This window comes from Trachypithecus francoisi, unplaced genomic scaffold (assembly GCF_009764315.1).
Source record: "Trachypithecus francoisi isolate TF-2019V2 unplaced genomic scaffold, Tfra_2.0 Lachesis_group15, whole genome shotgun sequence".
Classification (NCBI taxonomy): Eukaryota; Metazoa; Chordata; class Mammalia; order Primates; family Cercopithecidae; genus Trachypithecus; species Trachypithecus francoisi.
In genome coordinates, this window is record NW_022681460.1 from 50,141,006 (window position 1) to 50,159,392 (window position 18,387).

Below are 18,387 nucleotides of genomic sequence, written 5' to 3' on the forward strand. Positions count from 1 at the left end.
AAAAAATACTCTAGAAAGATAACCATTAAAAACTATAGTCACACAATGTCAAAGCTTATATATTGTTTTCTCAGAAAACGATCAACTCCTAGCTTGTTTCCAGCGATAAATGTAACAAGACTAGTACACTAAACGAATTCACCTCACACTCAGATTGGAACACGGTTTATACCTCATCATCCTATAAAGACTGATAGGTAAACTTAAATTATAAACAAGTTACTTCGGGTCCCTAAATCTGTAAGAAAATCTTGCTGCTTATCAATTCAACTGTATCCATAATCAGAATTTAGGTCATCCAAATGAAAATCAACATTATAAAGGACAATGATTTAATCTGAACTTACTCCTTCCTAGTTAACAATGCCAATATTTAAAAACATATTTCTATTTTGCTAGGAGGTCACTGTTTATTATTAGTCAAATTTTTTTGACTGTATCAAATTTTTTTGACAGATATTGGGGGTCTTCTCCAATTTTCTTTTATATTCTCTTCTATATCCCTCCATCCTTTCCATTTCTCCAAGAAACTTTTATGACAGTTTGTGACTAAGGAAATTTTAATGATTTTACCAACAGGTAACTTGTTTTAAATAAAGACGGACACAACATTTATTTAATTTTTTAATAAACCATAAAATTTAAATATTCAAATAAAAAGAAACAAAAATAGATTATTTAAGCCAGCATGAATTTCTGGTTTTACTCTTCCTCTGGGGCATTACGTACGCTTGACTTACCTGGGATTAGAGTAATAAAGTTATGATGCTGGTACAATAATGAATGAGGAAGTAAAAATGGGCAATGGCTTGATAAAATTATTTACTTTCAAATCTAAATCAGAAGGTCGCTCAAGCCTACTGCAAAGGCCTGACACTGGTCTCGTCTGTATAAAACTACTCTGGCTTTCCATTCTTACCACACTTTATCACAGCTTAGCGTTCCCTGCATTCTGATCCTTTTGCTCACTGAAGCTCACTTCAATCTGTCAAAACATCAAGGGGGAAAATCCCCAAACCGAACCGATGAATAAACACTCTTAATGTGAACAATCATATTCAGATCAGCCACTTGTGCAAAAATACAAGTCAGTGGATTTTTTATCCTTACATAACTCAAATATTGCTATTTTTTTCCTGCCTGTACTAAAATGGCACTTTCATTTACATCAACCAATTGTTTTCTACTTGCTTCTAATTTTCTGAGATTGTATTCGGTACTGGTTATTCTTTTTGATTAAGTTTTACAATTTTCATTCCAGAATACCTGGTCTTTGACTAACTTTATCCAATTTTGTTTAGAAATGTGCTATTAATCAGTGAAAATCACAAAAGGAAAAAGAAAAAGAAGCAATGAACAATACTAGAATCTTGCTTCAGCATTCGTATAATTTTTTATAAGAAAAACATTCATTGTTATTATGGGATCTAAAACCATGATCGTGTCTGATACTGTAAGTCTTTTAGCATACTCAAATGGGTCAACATTCAATATGGACAGCAAGCTAGCTCACAAGAAACGAAATGTAATGCACAAATATGTTTGATTGGTAAAATCCCAGAGGCTTGGTAATAAAGTGCAGCAAACTTTCCTTATATTGAATAAGAACTCCAGTAACCTCTGAATATTTTTGGTAAAAATTAAACAAAAGGTACTCCAGTCAGGAGACAGGTAATCTTTAAACCTCAAAAGACTGACTGCCAGGGGACCACAGTTTTTCATTGGCACAGACCTAGAGCCAATGAAAAACACTAGTTTGGAAGGAATGGGTTTTTCCAAAAATGCAAAATTACCATATACAGATGCTTTAGGATACTATGATTTGACAGGCTTACCGTGATAAAACAGCAAAGATGAACAGTTACAATATTTATAAGTGTAGTGTGTAAAGAACACAGGTTTTTTAATTGGCAGCAAGAAATTCTATGACAGATCCTGAGACAAGTAATCCTATGCCCTATATCCACCCCATGCCAATGACGACCAGTCAAAATGGTAACACAGAGTAAAAAGTGATCTAGTGTACGTGAGTCAGAAAATACTTGAAAAGTGACAAAACTGTATGTTATTAAATGACAAAACATATTTAGAGGCTTTATTTAAAAATCTCTCACTGTTCATTATCAAAGTTACAAGATTGCATACCAATAGACAGACTGTAAACATAGGAAATTTTCATTAAGGAAAGATGGGTTTACTGTAATTCAATCTTTTACAAAAAATTACTTGCAAGTTATTGATAACAGAATTTCTCTTTTACTTTCTTAATTCTCTTGAAAATTAAACCAATGTTTCCACTTTCATGAGCTAAAGTTCAACCACGGTCACCTTAGGAAATACCCCTGTTTATTTGTTAATCAGAAATACAAATCGAGTGGCACATATTTCCATTTTCTTCTTGGGCCAAAGGTTTCAGCTTCATTATATTTTACAGAAGACTTGCAGTGGTCCGGTAAGTCTTTCATGTCACAGCTGAGGTTTAATGATGGCAGTGGAGGAAAGCAGAGGTGATGCAAAGTAAGACCAGCCCAATGGCCTTATCTGACATGGAATCTTTTTCCTGTTTGGCTTGCAGCAGCGAAGTGTTTCTGGTCAGGTTGCCTCCACCAAACCTGATTGAAGCAAAAGGGTGACATGCTCTGATAAATTCCATTTAAGGATGATTCCGTTCAGGCAAACAGTTGATCCTTCAATCTGTTGGCTGCGGGATGATACTAATATGAAGAAAATTATCCGGGTAGCTCAGATGTTCACTCAGCCACTGCAGAGGCGTTTCCAACATTGGCTCAATTCCATGAATCATCACTTGATTCTTTTTTTCCCCATCTATTCCAAGAAAGAAATCCAACAACAATAAAAGTCAAAACAGTTGAAGAAAAAATAATCTGCTGCCTTTTGAGAATCCTTACTGCATTAAGTGGATTTTAAACCTGTTCTGTCCCCTGAACAGGAAATGTGGACATGGAGAAAGTTCAAATGTTGCAGTATGTATCACCCAAAACAGAAACCTGAGGGTTACAATATATTCTGATAAAAATTCTGTTGCTGTGTGTGAAAGTATTACTTCTTTCTTAATTACTGTGCTTACTTAAGATTGACGTTAATGAAACTATAGTGGCAAAAACAGCCCATTGTACCAATGACCAAAATTTATTTTAGTTATACATTAAAAACTGTACTATATGGTTATTTAAAATGACAAGTATATGAAGTAGGTCCATACATATTTTGAAAATGTAAAATAGAAATGTGACTAGAAATCAAGAATCAGATCAGTATTTGAGATGTTTAATAAGACATAGGTGAGCTTTAGTTGTTTTCAGTAAAGCTTTCAAGTATGTATCAAAATATCTTAGAGATACTATTTGAATAACAGTTAAAATTTTAATGAGAAGGGATTACAAATCTGACTCAGGGATTCCAGTTTTAGAGTTACAAAGCGTGATTGATTTTTGTTAACATCCACTTGCTAATTAAAAGAGGGCTGAAATTCACACCTTTCTTTTAAATTCAATTGTATTCTAAATTAAACAAGATTAATTTTATGTTTTTCATGATGTTGGTGTGTTGTACTGACAACTTTTAAAGTAAATAGAAATATTTTTGTCATAGAAAAACAAAAAAAAGCAAAGCCAAACTCCTTTAAGAAAAAAAAAAAAGAACCATCAAGAAACTCTGTGTTACTTCTCTAGCACAATTTTGGGTTTTTCTCCTTTACCATCTCTTCAAAATACAATGTCTTAACTGCTCAGCTTCTTGGTGACAGAAGACAACAAGGAAATAGGGAATCACGGAACTCTACAAAGGAGAAATACCCTACGTTTTCCTTTCTGCTCTGTTCCAAATGACTTTTGAATCTCTAAGTGCTCTAATGTCTGGGCAAAATGAGCTGATGATATATGGTGATAATGACTTGGCTGGCACCTGAAACAAGAGACCCTTTTAAAGAAATATTTAGACTTCCTGTTAGAGGCAGCACAGTCCCGGGAAGTGACAGTCAACAGAGGACACAAAACACTACAGAGTTGATAAAAGAATGTGAAAAATAAAAACTTAACATACTAACAATTCCAAAGATAACCAAAGAAAATATTCCAAACAAACTCCCAAATCACTGCGCCATAGCTTAAAACAATTTTGAAAAAAGGTATCACTTCATAATACTACTAACCTAAAAAAAATGCTTTCATTATTTTTTCTTTGTTGCAACTATACATAATTTTTTACACAGCTGTGATCACAGTATTAATACAATGATTTGTTTTCATAATAAAATATTAAGTATTATACAGAATACTACAGAAAGCACAGTATTAGTACTTTGGGAAGATTTTTTAAACATTGGTATTCAAATGGAGAAACCCTCAGCTATCTGGAATGATTCATTGCTTGTAAGTTCTAGTTTGCTAAAGCTTTACTGTATTAAATCTTTCTTAGAATATTTGAAAACATTTCCGGTATAATTCTCTTCATATTCTTATATTTCTTTGAAATATTTTAATATTCTCAGAATCTTCCTCCTACTTAGCACTGAGTCAAAAAATGAAACAATAGTGGTGTAAGAGTAAAAGTTCCTTATCTCTAAAGTTTTTCCTTAAGCCAGAGTCACCTTTGTATACTATGAAACAGCAGAAGAAACAAGTCACAACTCAATATCTAAAATACTATGTCTAAAGCAATATTTAAATGTGAGAGCAAACACAATATGGTATACAATCCACTGATGATGCACAGTGTATCTGAAAGGCAAAAGACTAACCATGTTACAACAAAAGGATTGTTAGAGTTGATGAGTTGTACAACAGAAGCTGGAGGACATAAGCACTATTCAAACACTGTAACAAGCCTAATAAATCCCCTTACCTAAACCCTGAAGAGGTAGCACTGATTCTCTGGTTTAGAAGCTGGGGCCACTTTAAAGTGTCATTAACTAAATTTAAGTAACTAAGGAAAGAATCTCAGACTGTCATATCCCTCAACAGAACAGTTTAAGGTTTTAAACATATTATTTTGTCACAGACTACATATGTCCAAATATTTCACCTGAGTTTATGTATTTTGTTTATTTTCTGACTTGCCTCAATCACACAATTTTAAACAGAGGGATTTTTAGGACAGCAGTTCCCTTGAAACTTCAAATGGAAGTTTCTCTCTTATTTGTTACTCTGTCCCCAGTGCCTAGTACGGTACCTGACATATACCACAATTAGTTAATAAATATTCTCACTGCTGGGATAATGTTCTTGCTGGTAGAATTACACTGTCAAAATTAATCTTTTTTTTTTTTTTTGAGACCGAGTGTCGCTCTGTCGCCCGGGCTGGAGTGCAGTGGCCGGATCTCAGCTCACTGCAAGCTCCGCCTCCCGGGTTTACGCCATTCTCCTGCCTCAGCCTCCAGAGTAGCTGGGACTACAGGCACCCGCCACCTCGTCCGGCTAGTTTTTTGTATTTTTTAGTAGAGACGGGGTTTCACGGTGTTAGCCAGGATGGTCTCGATCTCCTGACCTCGTGATCCGCCCGTCTCGGCCTCCCAAAGTGTTGGGATTACAGGCTTGAGCCACCGCGCCCGGCAAAATTAATCTTTTTGGAATGCTTTCTGATAGCTAGCCCTACCACGTAGAATAACTACCTGTAAAGACTGCTTTGGTTATTAAAAAAACAACAAAGTCAAAAATGTTTCCAGATAAGTCAAATGTACATGGTATCCTTAATTCATGGCACCATAAATAACAACAAAGCATGAAGAACATTTTAGCAATATCAAAACCAATAAAAGAAAACAGGCCAGGTGTGGTGGCTCACATCTGTAATCCCAGCACTTTGGGAGGTCAAGGTGGGAAGATTGCTTGAGCCCAGGCGTTGGAGACTAGCCTGGGCAACAGATCCCATTTCTACAAAAAATAAAAAAACGTAACCAAACAAACAAAGATTAGCTTAGCTGGCCATGGTGGTGCACGCCTGTAGTCCTAGCTACTTGGGAGACTGAGGTGGAGGAATGCCTGAGCCCAGGAGGTCGAGGCTACAGTGAGCCGTGATGGCACCACTGCACTCCAGCATGGGTAACAAGTGAGACCCTGTGTAAAAACAAAAATTAATAATAAAATAAAACAGTAAAAAAAAAAAAAAAATCAGTAGGTCTCTTTTTTTCTTACAGTACAAACGAAACACTTGATACTGCTAAAGTAAACAATATTTTTGGTAAACATGTCTTTGTGTTTCAAAATGGGAATCTAGACCTTAATACTTAGAATGAGAAATGTCACTACAAAGAAAATGACTCAGGAGAAAAACGTTACTGTACGCCTCTCCCACTCAGGTTTTTAAAAGAAGCTGGCTTGAAGCTTTAAGTTAGGCAAACATATGAGACAGTAATCAGGTGAACTAGTTCTATATGAACTATTTTTATACAGGGCACTTTTTGGAGAGTAATTTTTGTTATGATTTCAAACTTACAGTGTACCCTTTCTAATATGATATTCTTTCACATAACTACAGTATAGCTATCACAATAAAAAATACTGATATATCATGATATATGAAATAATATATTCATGAAGTCCATATTCAAATTTATCAACTATCCCAATAACATATTTTTCTTCAATCTAGGATTCAGTCCAGGACTGTCTTAGTCTGTTTGTGATGCTATAATTGGATAATTTATAAAGGACAAACATTTATTTCTCACAGCTTCGGAGGCTGGGAAATCCAAGATCAAAGTGCTGGCACCTGGTATGAGCTTCTTGCTGTGTTCTCATATGGAAGAATGTGGAAGCGCAAGAGTAAGTGAACCCACTCTTGCAAACCCTTTTCATACCAGCATAACACCCTCCAAAAGGCCTCACCTCCCAACACTGCTGCACTGGGGATTAAGCTTCTAACACGTGAATTCTGGGGGACACATTCAGGTCATGTCAAGGATGCACATATTGCATTTAATTTTCATGTTTCCCTATTCTCTTTTAATCTGCCATTGTTTTTTAGCCTTTTCTACATTTCTGAACTTTCACAATTTTGAAGAGTACATCTCATTATTTTGTAGAATGTCCACATAGCACTTTATAAACCCAGCATCTACTTAAAAGTGAACATTTAAAAAAATGTTACATTTTAAGAAAAATATATTCAGGTAGATTTTGGTTATATGAGTAGAATGGTAAGAATTACATATAGAAAAAACGAAGAAGAAAAAAGAAAAATCACATTAACCACACAAGTCATTAATGGAAATCACAAAGTTAACTTCTTATGTGTATATTAAAAAATGATGCCTACATCTAGACATGTATACAATGAATGTTATCAATATACAATAATATTAATGAGACATAAAGGAGAGAGGGCCAATTATGCACCACTAGTTAGCAAGGTACTAATGAAAGACAAATTGGGGGTTAGGCAACTTGAATTCCAATTCTGGCAACGAAGGGCTCTGAGCATCTCTCACATCACTTTGAAGCTGTTTATATATAAAATGAAGATGCCTGTATAGACGTATGGCTTGAAAATCTAGCTGACCATCAGAATCATGTGGGAAATTAAAATATATATATATATATATATATATATATAGAGAGAGAGAGAGAGAGAGAGAGAGAGAGCTGAGCTCCTCTCCAGACTTTCTGAATCAATTTCTGGGGTAAAGTCTTTTTTAAAAATGTTCCCTAGAATGAATCTTATGATCATACCAGTGTAGAATTTTTCTGCAAACAAAACTTTATGTAGAAACCCAATATACAACACAGGTAAAGATATGGCAGCTTTTGCTAATGTGGGATTGAGACCATCTCCTAAATTCTGCTTGCTGATTTATAACCCATGATAGCTTCTCATTCAACCCTGTGAGTCAGTTTGCAAACTGGTCCAGAGTAGAGGATCACTAACACGTCTCCCAGTTCTAGTATCTGGGTCTTTTATGCCTAAACAGCAAAATATTTCTTTCAGAGTGCAAGTCATCATAATTTATTAGTTTTGAATTCTCAAGCAATTCACTTAAACTTCGGAGTGTCTATTTCCTCATCTTACAGTGTGAACAGAGAATTCTCGTCTCCAGTTACACGAAGGATTAAATGGGATATCCAAGCAAAGCACTCAGCAGCGACCCTAGCACAGGACTTGGACACAGGTATTCAATAACACGAGTGACTCTTCTCCACCCCTCTCTCCTGCTCACTAATAAAAAATAATGGTGTCAAAAATATAATTGATTATGTGAGGAGAGAAGATCGGTTTTAAAAGGGTCATGATTTAGTAACAAAAAGTAGAGTGATTTTAATTCTCTTCCTACACACAAGTTATAAGAATAAGTTCATTTTTTTTAGTACTGGATAATTAAAAGATACATAAAAACCATGGATTCACTTATGTGATTGGCATACAAAGGGCTATAAGAATTTGGCCTCATGGTAATACCTCCTGAATTATTCAGTTCCATTTTTATGCAGTATGGCATATGATTTTAATAAATGTATTTTTTAAAAGACAAAAACCCAGACTCGATGATTATGCAAATTAAGACATTAAGAAAAATTCTTAAGTATTATAAACCTTCACATTTATTTAATAGTGCTCTCAACACATATATTCAAGTGGAGCACACCACCTGTAAGTCAAATGAGCCCTACTGCACTATAGATATATCATTTAATAGACTTTAGGTAAGGTTATTTTTTTAAAAAAAGATGAAAACATTCAGGTAAACAAAAACCTTTCAAAATCTTTATGTTATACATTTTAAGTATATCATTTGAGAATGTGCACTATGTGATAAACTTGAGTTCTAAGGATTTCTATTACTAATGGCTACTAATTATCTTTCTCATCCCAATCTGGGTTTTAGGTCTTATTTAACTAAGCCAGTTTCAACAAGGAATATGATCTATAAATGTCTTTAAAAACAGGTGACTTGAGATTCTAGTGAGGTGCTTGAGTTTCCTTCTTACTATTCATATTTAAAGGAGACTTAAAGAAATGGATGATGTATCTTTAAGGGAAATTCATACATGTTTTTAACAAGAAAATTTCACTTTAATTTTTTAAAAGCTCATACTTATAAATACGGAGAATTCTAAGATCAAATGGTATAATCATTGTGTTCAGCTTTGTGGCTCCCTATTTATATTTTATAATTCAGCAGAAAATGAATCTTGGAATGTGTGATACTGAAGGTAGAATTTCTGAAAAATACTTAATACTGCTGAAAAAGTTTTAAAAAATAGAGAGATGAGTTTTCTGATTACCACTATCCTGAACAATTTTGTTCTGACAAATTCTTTAACCTCTGATATGTTCATTAGTAAAACACCAACTAATTGAATCCATCGACATGAAAAACCACAGGCTGAAATGTGAAGTGCATACATCATGCTGAAGGATTTTGTCTCAGCCACGGAGGTAATAGTCAGCGAGGTCAGGTCAAAGAGGGTTAAACCAAGTCAGGATATAGCCAAAGAAATACATCAAACGCTGATTTTAAAAGGGCAATTAATCTTGGACAGAAATGCTTCCTGGGGAATGAGATCTCAATCTTAAGAGCACACTACATGATGTAGCAGTAAAAATGAACATATACAAGCTTACAGGGCTTTTATCCTATGATCACAAACAGAAGGAGAGTGCTGTTTATCAGAAAAATACAAACCCATTTAAAAATACTTACATTCACTTCTTCCGGATCCATACTCACTTAGCAGGACAGGTCTTAATGAACATGCAATATCCCAGTATATACCAAATACCAGGTATACTAAATATCTCTTTCCTTGCATACATTTTATATCTTTATTATTTCTGTCCAAAATATTTTCAGAGCTTTGACTCTTAACATTTTAAACAATTTAAAAATGTGCCCATATTAATTCTTTCATTGACTTTTACTTATAATCCTTGTATTTCTTAGTAAGGAGGACATAAACTAAAATTTAAATTATATAAAAAATCCCATATGATTAGCTGTAATTATAGAAAGCAAAGTGTATTAAATTAAGTGATTGTAAGGCCATTTCAAAAACTGATTCAAAGCTTCCTGACAATAAGATAAAAATGTGGTAAAAGTTAAAAATTAAACCTTGTTCATTAATAAATAAACTTTGAAAACAATATTATTTCATCTGCTTTCATAAAATGACCCAGTAACTCTAGTTGGGTGTAATAGGGTCCATTAATATTTGTCAAGTATGAACTACAGAATAGCTCAACTTCACTGCTTTATTTAAAATATAGACAATAATTGTACTGTTTACATATGGTCAGAATGAAGCCCCACAGTACCTGTTTCAATGAAAAGATGACTTGTTTTTAATTGTGTGCATATACTATTATTTTGGTAAGAGAATTTTGTTTTCTAGTGCTAAAAATGAAATAATTGTGCAAGTGTATGTTTCTCATTTTGGGGACAGTCAGGTTAATTCATTTAACTTCTTGAGATTGAGATAACGATAATTCAGGAGGAGAAACCAGAAGCATCTTCTGTCAGGTCCAGTAATCTCACCATTTCCAGTAGTGGAGAACAATCAGCACTATTTCTTTGATTTTAGAAAAAACATATGTCAATGGACTTAGTGAATTAAGAGATTCTTTATCACCAGAATTAGTCAATGTTGCCCATGTGCTGAGACAATATGCAGAGATGGAGGGAGAGGGAAGCAATCAAAGCAAAGAATTTGATTCATTTAATCTTAGAATTTAATAGTATAATGATAAATTAAGAAAATATATTGTAATTAGTACATTTAAACTGAGCCTAACAGATTATTTAAACATGCTTATGAGGGCTACATTTGAAGAACTTTTAGAATTCCCACCGTGAGGCCGGGCGCGGTGGCTCAAGCCTGTAATCCCAGCACTTTGGGAGGCCGAGACGGGTGGATCACGAGGTCAGGAGATCGAGACCATCCTGGCTAACACAGTGAAACCCCGTCTCTACTAAAAACTACAAAAAACTAGCCGGGCGAGGTGGCGGCGCCTGTAGTCCCAGCTACTCGGGAGGCTGAGGCAGGAGAATGGCATGAACCCGGGAGGCGGAGCTTGCAGTGAGCTGAGATCCGGCCACAGCACTCCAGCCTGGGTGACAGAGCGAGACTCCGTCTCAAAAAAAAAAAAAAAAAAGAATTCCCACTGTGAATGACACTGTATCATTTCTTCCATAAAATATGTACACAAGAAGGAATACAAGCAGAGAGTGCTAGGCTAAGACTGAAAGGAGAGGCTCCCATTATAGCCAAGTGACCCCATCCCATATGTCAGGCTTACAGTATCTCCACAAAGTTACAAATGGACTTTCCACGGTCACTTGTGAAGAGATTAAACAACAAATATATGTAAAATTTGCTCTTTATGGTTTTCTTCAATGTGAAACTACTAGCAACTATCTATTACAGTCTAGTTTTGGACCTCTTGCCTTAAAGAGGTTTAAAATATTTTAACAAGTATATGATCATAGTCAATCTGGCTGCAGGAAATGCAGTGACTATGAAGATGCCTTAGTAAAATAAGCTTATTTCTTCCATACCAGAGACACACTTCCGGCACTTCTAATCATGTCCAGAAGTTAACTTCTAAGAAAGTAGAAATCAATGTCTCTTGCCATAACTTGAGTTATTTTTATAAGCAGTTACAATATTGATTTACAGTTAGAGCATTATACATTTATAACTTCTATGTGTAGATTGAACATTGCCTACTTGTCTTTGCATAGTGGAATTAACAAACAAACAAAAAAAACAAAACTGCTTCTTTATCACTTTCCTTTGTAAATTTCTTATAAGTACAGTTCTTTTACTTGTGAAAAATGCTAACAAAACTCTAAGAAACAAAAAAGATTCAAATATAAAGTCTCAAAAAATAAAAAAGACAATGAAGACCCACTTCAAAAAAATTTCTGGTTCATTTAAACTCTGTACGCATCCCATAAGATGGTAGCAGGAAGCCTCATTATTTTATAAAATAAGAAAACTGAATATTCATTAAAAAAACTCTAAATGATTGCCCAAATCAAACAGTGTGAAGCTATAAAGACACTAATTCCTTCTAATTCAAAGTCTAAATGAGTATCTAAAGAATTACTGAAACTGTAAATCCTGCAATCTGATGAGGTTTGGGGATTGGAATTTTTTTATTCCTGTGGCATGAGTTTGCAAACTGAAGTGCCTATTCTTCTGGGGGCAGTGCCATCACACTGACAAATGTGATTATTGCTCAAATATTATCTCAAATCACAAGATATTAACCAGCTTCAATTTTGTCCAAATACTTAAAGTATCTGCCTTATACGGTCAGCATGAGAGTTATATGTTTCTTTTTCTAATTGCTTTATGTCTGAACAAAATTTATCTTGTCAGCTAATTCACTTTATTAACATAATCTAATCATATAGAACAAAGCAGAAAAAATGTGAATATACCATCTTTTCTTTCCTTTTTTCTTTTTTCTGAGATGGAGTTTCACTCTCGGTGCCCAGGCTACAGTGCAATGGTGCATTCCAGGTCACTGCAACCTCCGTCTCCTGGGTTCAACCAATTCTCCTGCTTCAGCCTCCCGAGTAGCTGGGATTACAGGCATGCACCACCACACTCGGCTAATTTTGTACTTTTAGTAGAGACAAGGTTTCACCATGTTGGTCAGGCTAGTCTCTAACTCCTGACCTCAGGTGATCCACCCGCCTAGCTTACCACATTGCTGTACATTACATTAGAAGACTGCAAAATGAAGTTTAAGTGGGTAAAGCTTATAGGTGTTTTGTATTCTCCAAGGTAAAAAATAAATGTTCTTGATACGTTATTTTTAATGAACATAGAAAAAAATATTTCACTTCAGGTCTGGTACAGAAGCTTAGATCTCTGAGTCATTTTAACTACAGCTGAACCACAAAAACAATTTACCTGAGCTCACCTTTGGTCATTTCCTGTTACCTCCAACTTGACTAATTCCCTCAGCCATTTACAAAAAAAGAAAGGAACACACAAAAGAGCTCATCATTAGTTACTCCACAAGCAGCAGCTCACCATTAGTTACTCCACAAGAACAACAACCTAAAGCACGTATTCATAAATACTAGTACATTCGACTTTCATATGATGAAATCAGACAAAAGTATTTCATCACTGAATCACTTGGAGGGAGTAGAAGACAATGGTGCCACATAACTTTTATGAAGTACTTTCTCTTTTCATCATGTGATGACAGCAAGTTCTTATCCATACACACCCAATCTTAAAGTCTTTCGCTTTCAACTTAAGTTGAGTGCAGGTGTGTCAAACTGCTTCACGTCTGACACGTCTGACAATACTACAGGTGAACTGAACCAGGAAGCAAACGGGTTTTTACTGAAACAGTGACTCGATGTTTTGGATACTCTACACAGATTTTTAAATGACAATTTTTTTTTAATACGTAATAAAAAGAAGAGGCAAAGATAAAAGTTTTTCTAAAGAAAAGATACTGGTGTTAGAGATGTGGCTTCCTCCTGGAATGAAAGATACCATCAAAAATACCTGAAAAAAATAGAAAGAATAGGCATTATCTATGTCATTTCAATGAAGTGTGTGTTCCGCAGTCAAGAGAAGCATTTGAGAGTTTGCGTGGGGAGAAGTCTCTCACACAATGTACTAACCTACAGCACCTGAAATCACCTAAAAGGAAGGTTTGTGGATAAGGTTGTGTGGCTGCGTTGCCTCACTGCTCCACTCTTCAAAAAAAAAAAAAACCACAAGGGAAGTCACACTGTGTATCCCCCAGAAAAGGATGTACATGTAGAGCAGCCTAGAAATTTAAGAGAACAAAGAGTCTCTTTGTCTCTTTTAAAAGAACAGCTTCACAGATTTGTGTGCCTTTCTTGTGTAGGGTCACGTTAATCTTGTCTTGTAAACTGGGTCTAAGACCAGAATAAAGGTGTATTCTGAGAGTGTGTGTCAGTTCAAAGCACCTGACTGCTTTTCATTTACATGTCTAGTGTTCATAATCACCATTTAAAAAATTCAACAAGAGTGGTCAGGATTATATATAGGAACACTAAAATAACAAAGCAAACAAAATAAAAACAGTAGACACTCAGGTTCCTAAGATCGTATCAGAAATATTACTAAGAGAGAAGAGCATGTAGGCAGATTAGATACTAAACACAAATTGAAGAATAAAGATCTGTGAAAGTAAAACAGTTAGGAAAAAGCAAGTATTTCAGAATGTTATTTGAAACTAAATCAAAAAGTTAAAAAGAAAGAAAGAAAAAAGCAAATGGCAGCATAGTAAAGAGGAAAAAACCAACAGACCACCAGGAGATGGAGACCTGTGTTCTAAATCTAGTTCTGCAATTAAGTGGTTAAGACACCTTTGGCAAAATCATGCAAAAAATTAAGAGAGTAAACTTTGGGAGGCCAAGGTGGGTGAATCACTTGAGGCCAAGAGTTCAAGATCAGCCTGGCCAACATGGTGAAACCCTGTCTCTACCAAATATATAAAAATTAGCCAGGCATGGTGGCACATGCCTGTAATCCCAGCTACTTGCGTGACTGAAGCACAAGACTGCTTGAACCTGGGAGGGAGGGGTTGCAGTGAGCTGAGATGGCATCACTGCACTCCAGCCTGGGCAACGGAGTGAGAATCTGTCTCCAAAAAAAAAAAAGGTAACTTGAAAGTTCTACAGTTATACAATTATTTAAAGATGTAAAATACAGTATTAACACCCAATTAATGTCTTCCCACTCTAGGCACTCCTTAACCACACCCACAAACTAGAAATTGGCAACCATGAAATAAAAATGAATTGAGCTAATACATTTGTCATTAACAAAATAAACAATAAAAAATTTCAAGTAAGCCCTCTTTCCTGGATTATAAAGCAACTGTTAACTTTAATTTTTACAGATAAAACACAAATGTATCAAGGGAGACCACCTTATATAAACTTGGGACTAGCAAATATGGATCATTTGGTGTCTGTGACAATTGTGCTGCTGTTAGGGGACAGATCATTATAGAACATATTCCTGCCAAGGTTTTTGGTTTCATTGGGGTGTTCCCATTCTATAGTCAAGGATGCTATAAAAAAGTAAATTTAAAATGACATATTTTAAAAAGCAGATTGTCAAAAAAAACATCTAGGAAAAGTGTAGTAAGGTAGTCATTTGAGACTGGGTGCAGTAGCTCATGCCTACAATCCCAGTACTTTCTGAAGCTAAAGTGGTAGTATCACTTGAGTGAGAAATGTAAGACCAGCCTGGGCAACACAGTGAGACCCCACCTTTTGTTTTTAAAAAAGGTAGTTATTTGAATATTAAACTCTGGCTTAAATTTCATTTACTCCTAATTGATAAAAGCATTTGTTATAGTTTCGTTGCTTGTCCCCGCCAAACCCCAGGTTGAAATTTTATCCCCAAAGTTGGAAATGGGGCCTAATGGGAGGTACTTGGGTCGGGGTTGGGGGGTGGATACCTCATGAATAGATTAATGCCTTCCCTGGGTGTGGAGGAGTGAGTGAGTTCTCACTGTCTTAGTTCCCACAAGAGCTGGTTATTACAAAGAGCCTGGCACCACCCTGCTCTCTCTGGCTTCCTCTCTCACCATGTGACCACTGCACACATTTCCCTTCAGCTTCCACCATGAGGAGAAGCAGCCTGAGGATCTCAGGAGATGCCCAATATCCAGGCAGCAGAGTTGTGAGTTAAATAAACCTTTTTTCTTTATAAATTACCCAGCCTCAGGTATTCCTTTTTTTTTTTTGAGATGGAGTCTCGCTCTGTCACCCGGGGGCTGGAGTGCAGTGGCCAGATCTCAGCTCACTGCAAGCTCCGCCTCCCGGGTTTACGCCATTCTCCTGCCTCAGCCTCCCGAGTAGCTGGGACTACAGGCGCCCGCCACCTTGCCCGGCTAGTTTTTTGTATTTTTAGTAGAGACAGGGTTTCACCGTGTTAGCCAGGATGGTCTCGATCTCCCTCATGATCCGCCCGTCTCGGCCTCCCAAAGTGCTGGGATTACAGGCTTGAGCCACCGCGCCCGGCCTAGGTATTTCTTTACAGCAACACAAACAGACTAAGATAGCATCTAGTTTTTTTAATGTTCTTTAAAGTACTATTACAAAGTACTCAAAAAGGGAAAAAACACAATACAGAGAATTGAGTAACTGAAAGCCAATGTTGCCATGGACAGGAAAGAGGTTTATGGGGTATATCTCTATCAGCAATAAAAACTATTAACTTTTTAATTACACTTCAAATGAAAATAACTCATCTATATTCCAAAATCCTCAAAAACACAGAAAAACAGACATTAAATAGATCAAAAACAAACCACCTTATAACACTGAGAAAATGAACTTAAAAAGTAAGCTTATTCTTGAATTTCTGGGAATTTCTCAGAAGTTATGAGTTACTTAGTCAAAATTTATGTAGCTTGAGGTCAAAAATAAAAAGTTTACTTAACTGTCTCTAAAGATATACAGGAAAATGGCAACACTGGTTGTCTCTAGAAAAGGGAACTAGGTTAGAGTTTGGTGAGCAGCAGTTAGGAAAGAGATTTTTACTAAATTCCTTTATATATGCTTTGATGTTTAAAATACGTAAATGTATTGCCTATAAGAAAAAAAGTTTTAATTATTTTAACTGAACACAATCCATTAAAAAAAAAGTGATAGACAGGAATTCACCAAAATTAAATGCTTTTATCCTTCAAAAGAAAATGAAGACAAGGTTGGGTGTGGTGGCTCACACTTGTAATCCCAGCACTTTGGGAGGCTGAGGCGGGTGAACCTCCTGTGGTCAGGAGTTCGAGACCAGTCTGGCCAGCATAGTGAAACCCTGTCTCTACCAAAAATACAAAAATTAGCCAGGCATCGTGGCAGGCACCTATAATCCCAGCTACTAGGGAGGCTGAGTCACAAGAATCACTTGAACCCGGAGGTGGAGGTTGCATTTAGCCAAGATTGTACCACTGCGCTCCAGCCTGGGCAACAGAGCGAGACCCTGTCTGGGGGGAAGAGAGAGAGAGAGAGAGAGAGAGAGAGAGAGAGAGAGAGAGAGAGAGAGAGAGAGAGAGAGAGAATGAAGGCAAGTCACAGAGTAGGAGAAAATATCTGTAAATTGTATGTCTGATAAAGAACTTGTATCCAGAACATATAAACAATGCTCAAAACTCAGTAATAAGGAAACAATCCATGAAAAAAACAAGAAAAGGATGTGAATAGACACTTAATCAAAGAGATCTACAAATTATAATAAGCACATGAAAACGTGTTCAATGCCATTAGTCATTAGAAAAATGAGAATTAAAATCATCATGAGCTACCACTAGGATGGTAATACATGTGAGTGAGAATGTGGAGAAACTGGAATTCTTTTTTTTTTTTTTTTTTTTTTAGGACAGAGCCTGGCTCTGTCGCCCAGGCTGGAGTGCAGTGGCCGGATCTCAGCTCACTGCAAGCTCCGCCTCCCAGGTTTATGCCATTCTTCTGCCTCAGCCTCCGGAGTAGCTGGGACTACAGGCGCCCGCCACCTCGCCCGGCTAGTTTTTTGTATTTTTTAGTAGAGATGGGGTTTCACCGTGTTAGCCAGGATGGTCTCGATCTCCTGACCTCATGATCTGCCTGTCTCGGCCTCCCAAAGTGCTGGGACTACAGGCTTGAGCCACCACGCCCGGCCAGAAACTGGAATTCTTACACACTGCTGGTAAGACTGTAAAATGGTACAGTCACTTTGGAAAAGGTTAGCAGTTTCTTTTAAAATAAAAAATAAACTTGCTATATGACCTTGTCACTCCACTCCTAGGAAGCTACCCAGGAAAAATGAAAACAAATGTCCACAGAAAGACCCATATTTGAATGTTCCTAGTAGCTCTGTTTATAAAGGTGAAAAGCTGGAAACAGTCCAAACACCCATCAGCTGGTACAGGGAGAACCAAAATGTGATGTATTTACCCAATGGAGTATTAGTCACCAATAAAAAGGAACAAACTATGGACACTTGCTTCAATATGGATGCAATTCAAATACATAATGTTAAGTGGAAAAAAACAGTTGCAAAAGTCACTATGTGGTATGATTCAATTTATGTGAAACATCCAACTAGGCAAATTATAGAGACAGAAAGCAGACCAGTGGTTGTTTATAGCTGGCAGTGGAGCAGAGATTAGCTACAAGTAAGTACAAGGAGATGGAAATGTTCCAAAAACCAAATTGTGGTGATGGTTGCACAACTCTATAAATTCATTAAAAAGTCATTAAATTTTAAAAAAATTATTTAACTAAAACTCTTACTGAAAGCTAAAATTACACAGTAGAAAAGATGGATTAGGATTCTAAGATAGTATTATAATCAACTTAATGCTAATTGCTCCATGATTTAATGATAATAAATAATATGTTTCATGGTAATGATAGAAAGAATTCAGTAACTGGATTGT

At 36.1% G+C, this 18,387-nt stretch overlaps 1 protein-coding gene across 3 annotated transcripts in view; it reads right to left on the minus strand.

Annotated features, from left to right (window-relative positions):
- Positions 1-611: 611 nt before the first annotated feature.
- The window catches only part of ATG5 (autophagy related 5), a 137,609-nt gene continuing 119,833 nt past the window's right edge, over positions 612-18,387 (minus strand). For all 3 annotated transcript variants that reach the window (XM_033234736.1, XM_033234734.1, XM_033234735.1), the window contains one exon: positions 612-2,826. In XM_033234736.1, the coding sequence (XP_033090627.1) occupies positions 2,690-2,826 (137 nt within the window). In that variant the 3' untranslated portion in view covers positions 612-2,689. The remainder of the gene's footprint in view (positions 2,827-18,387) is intronic.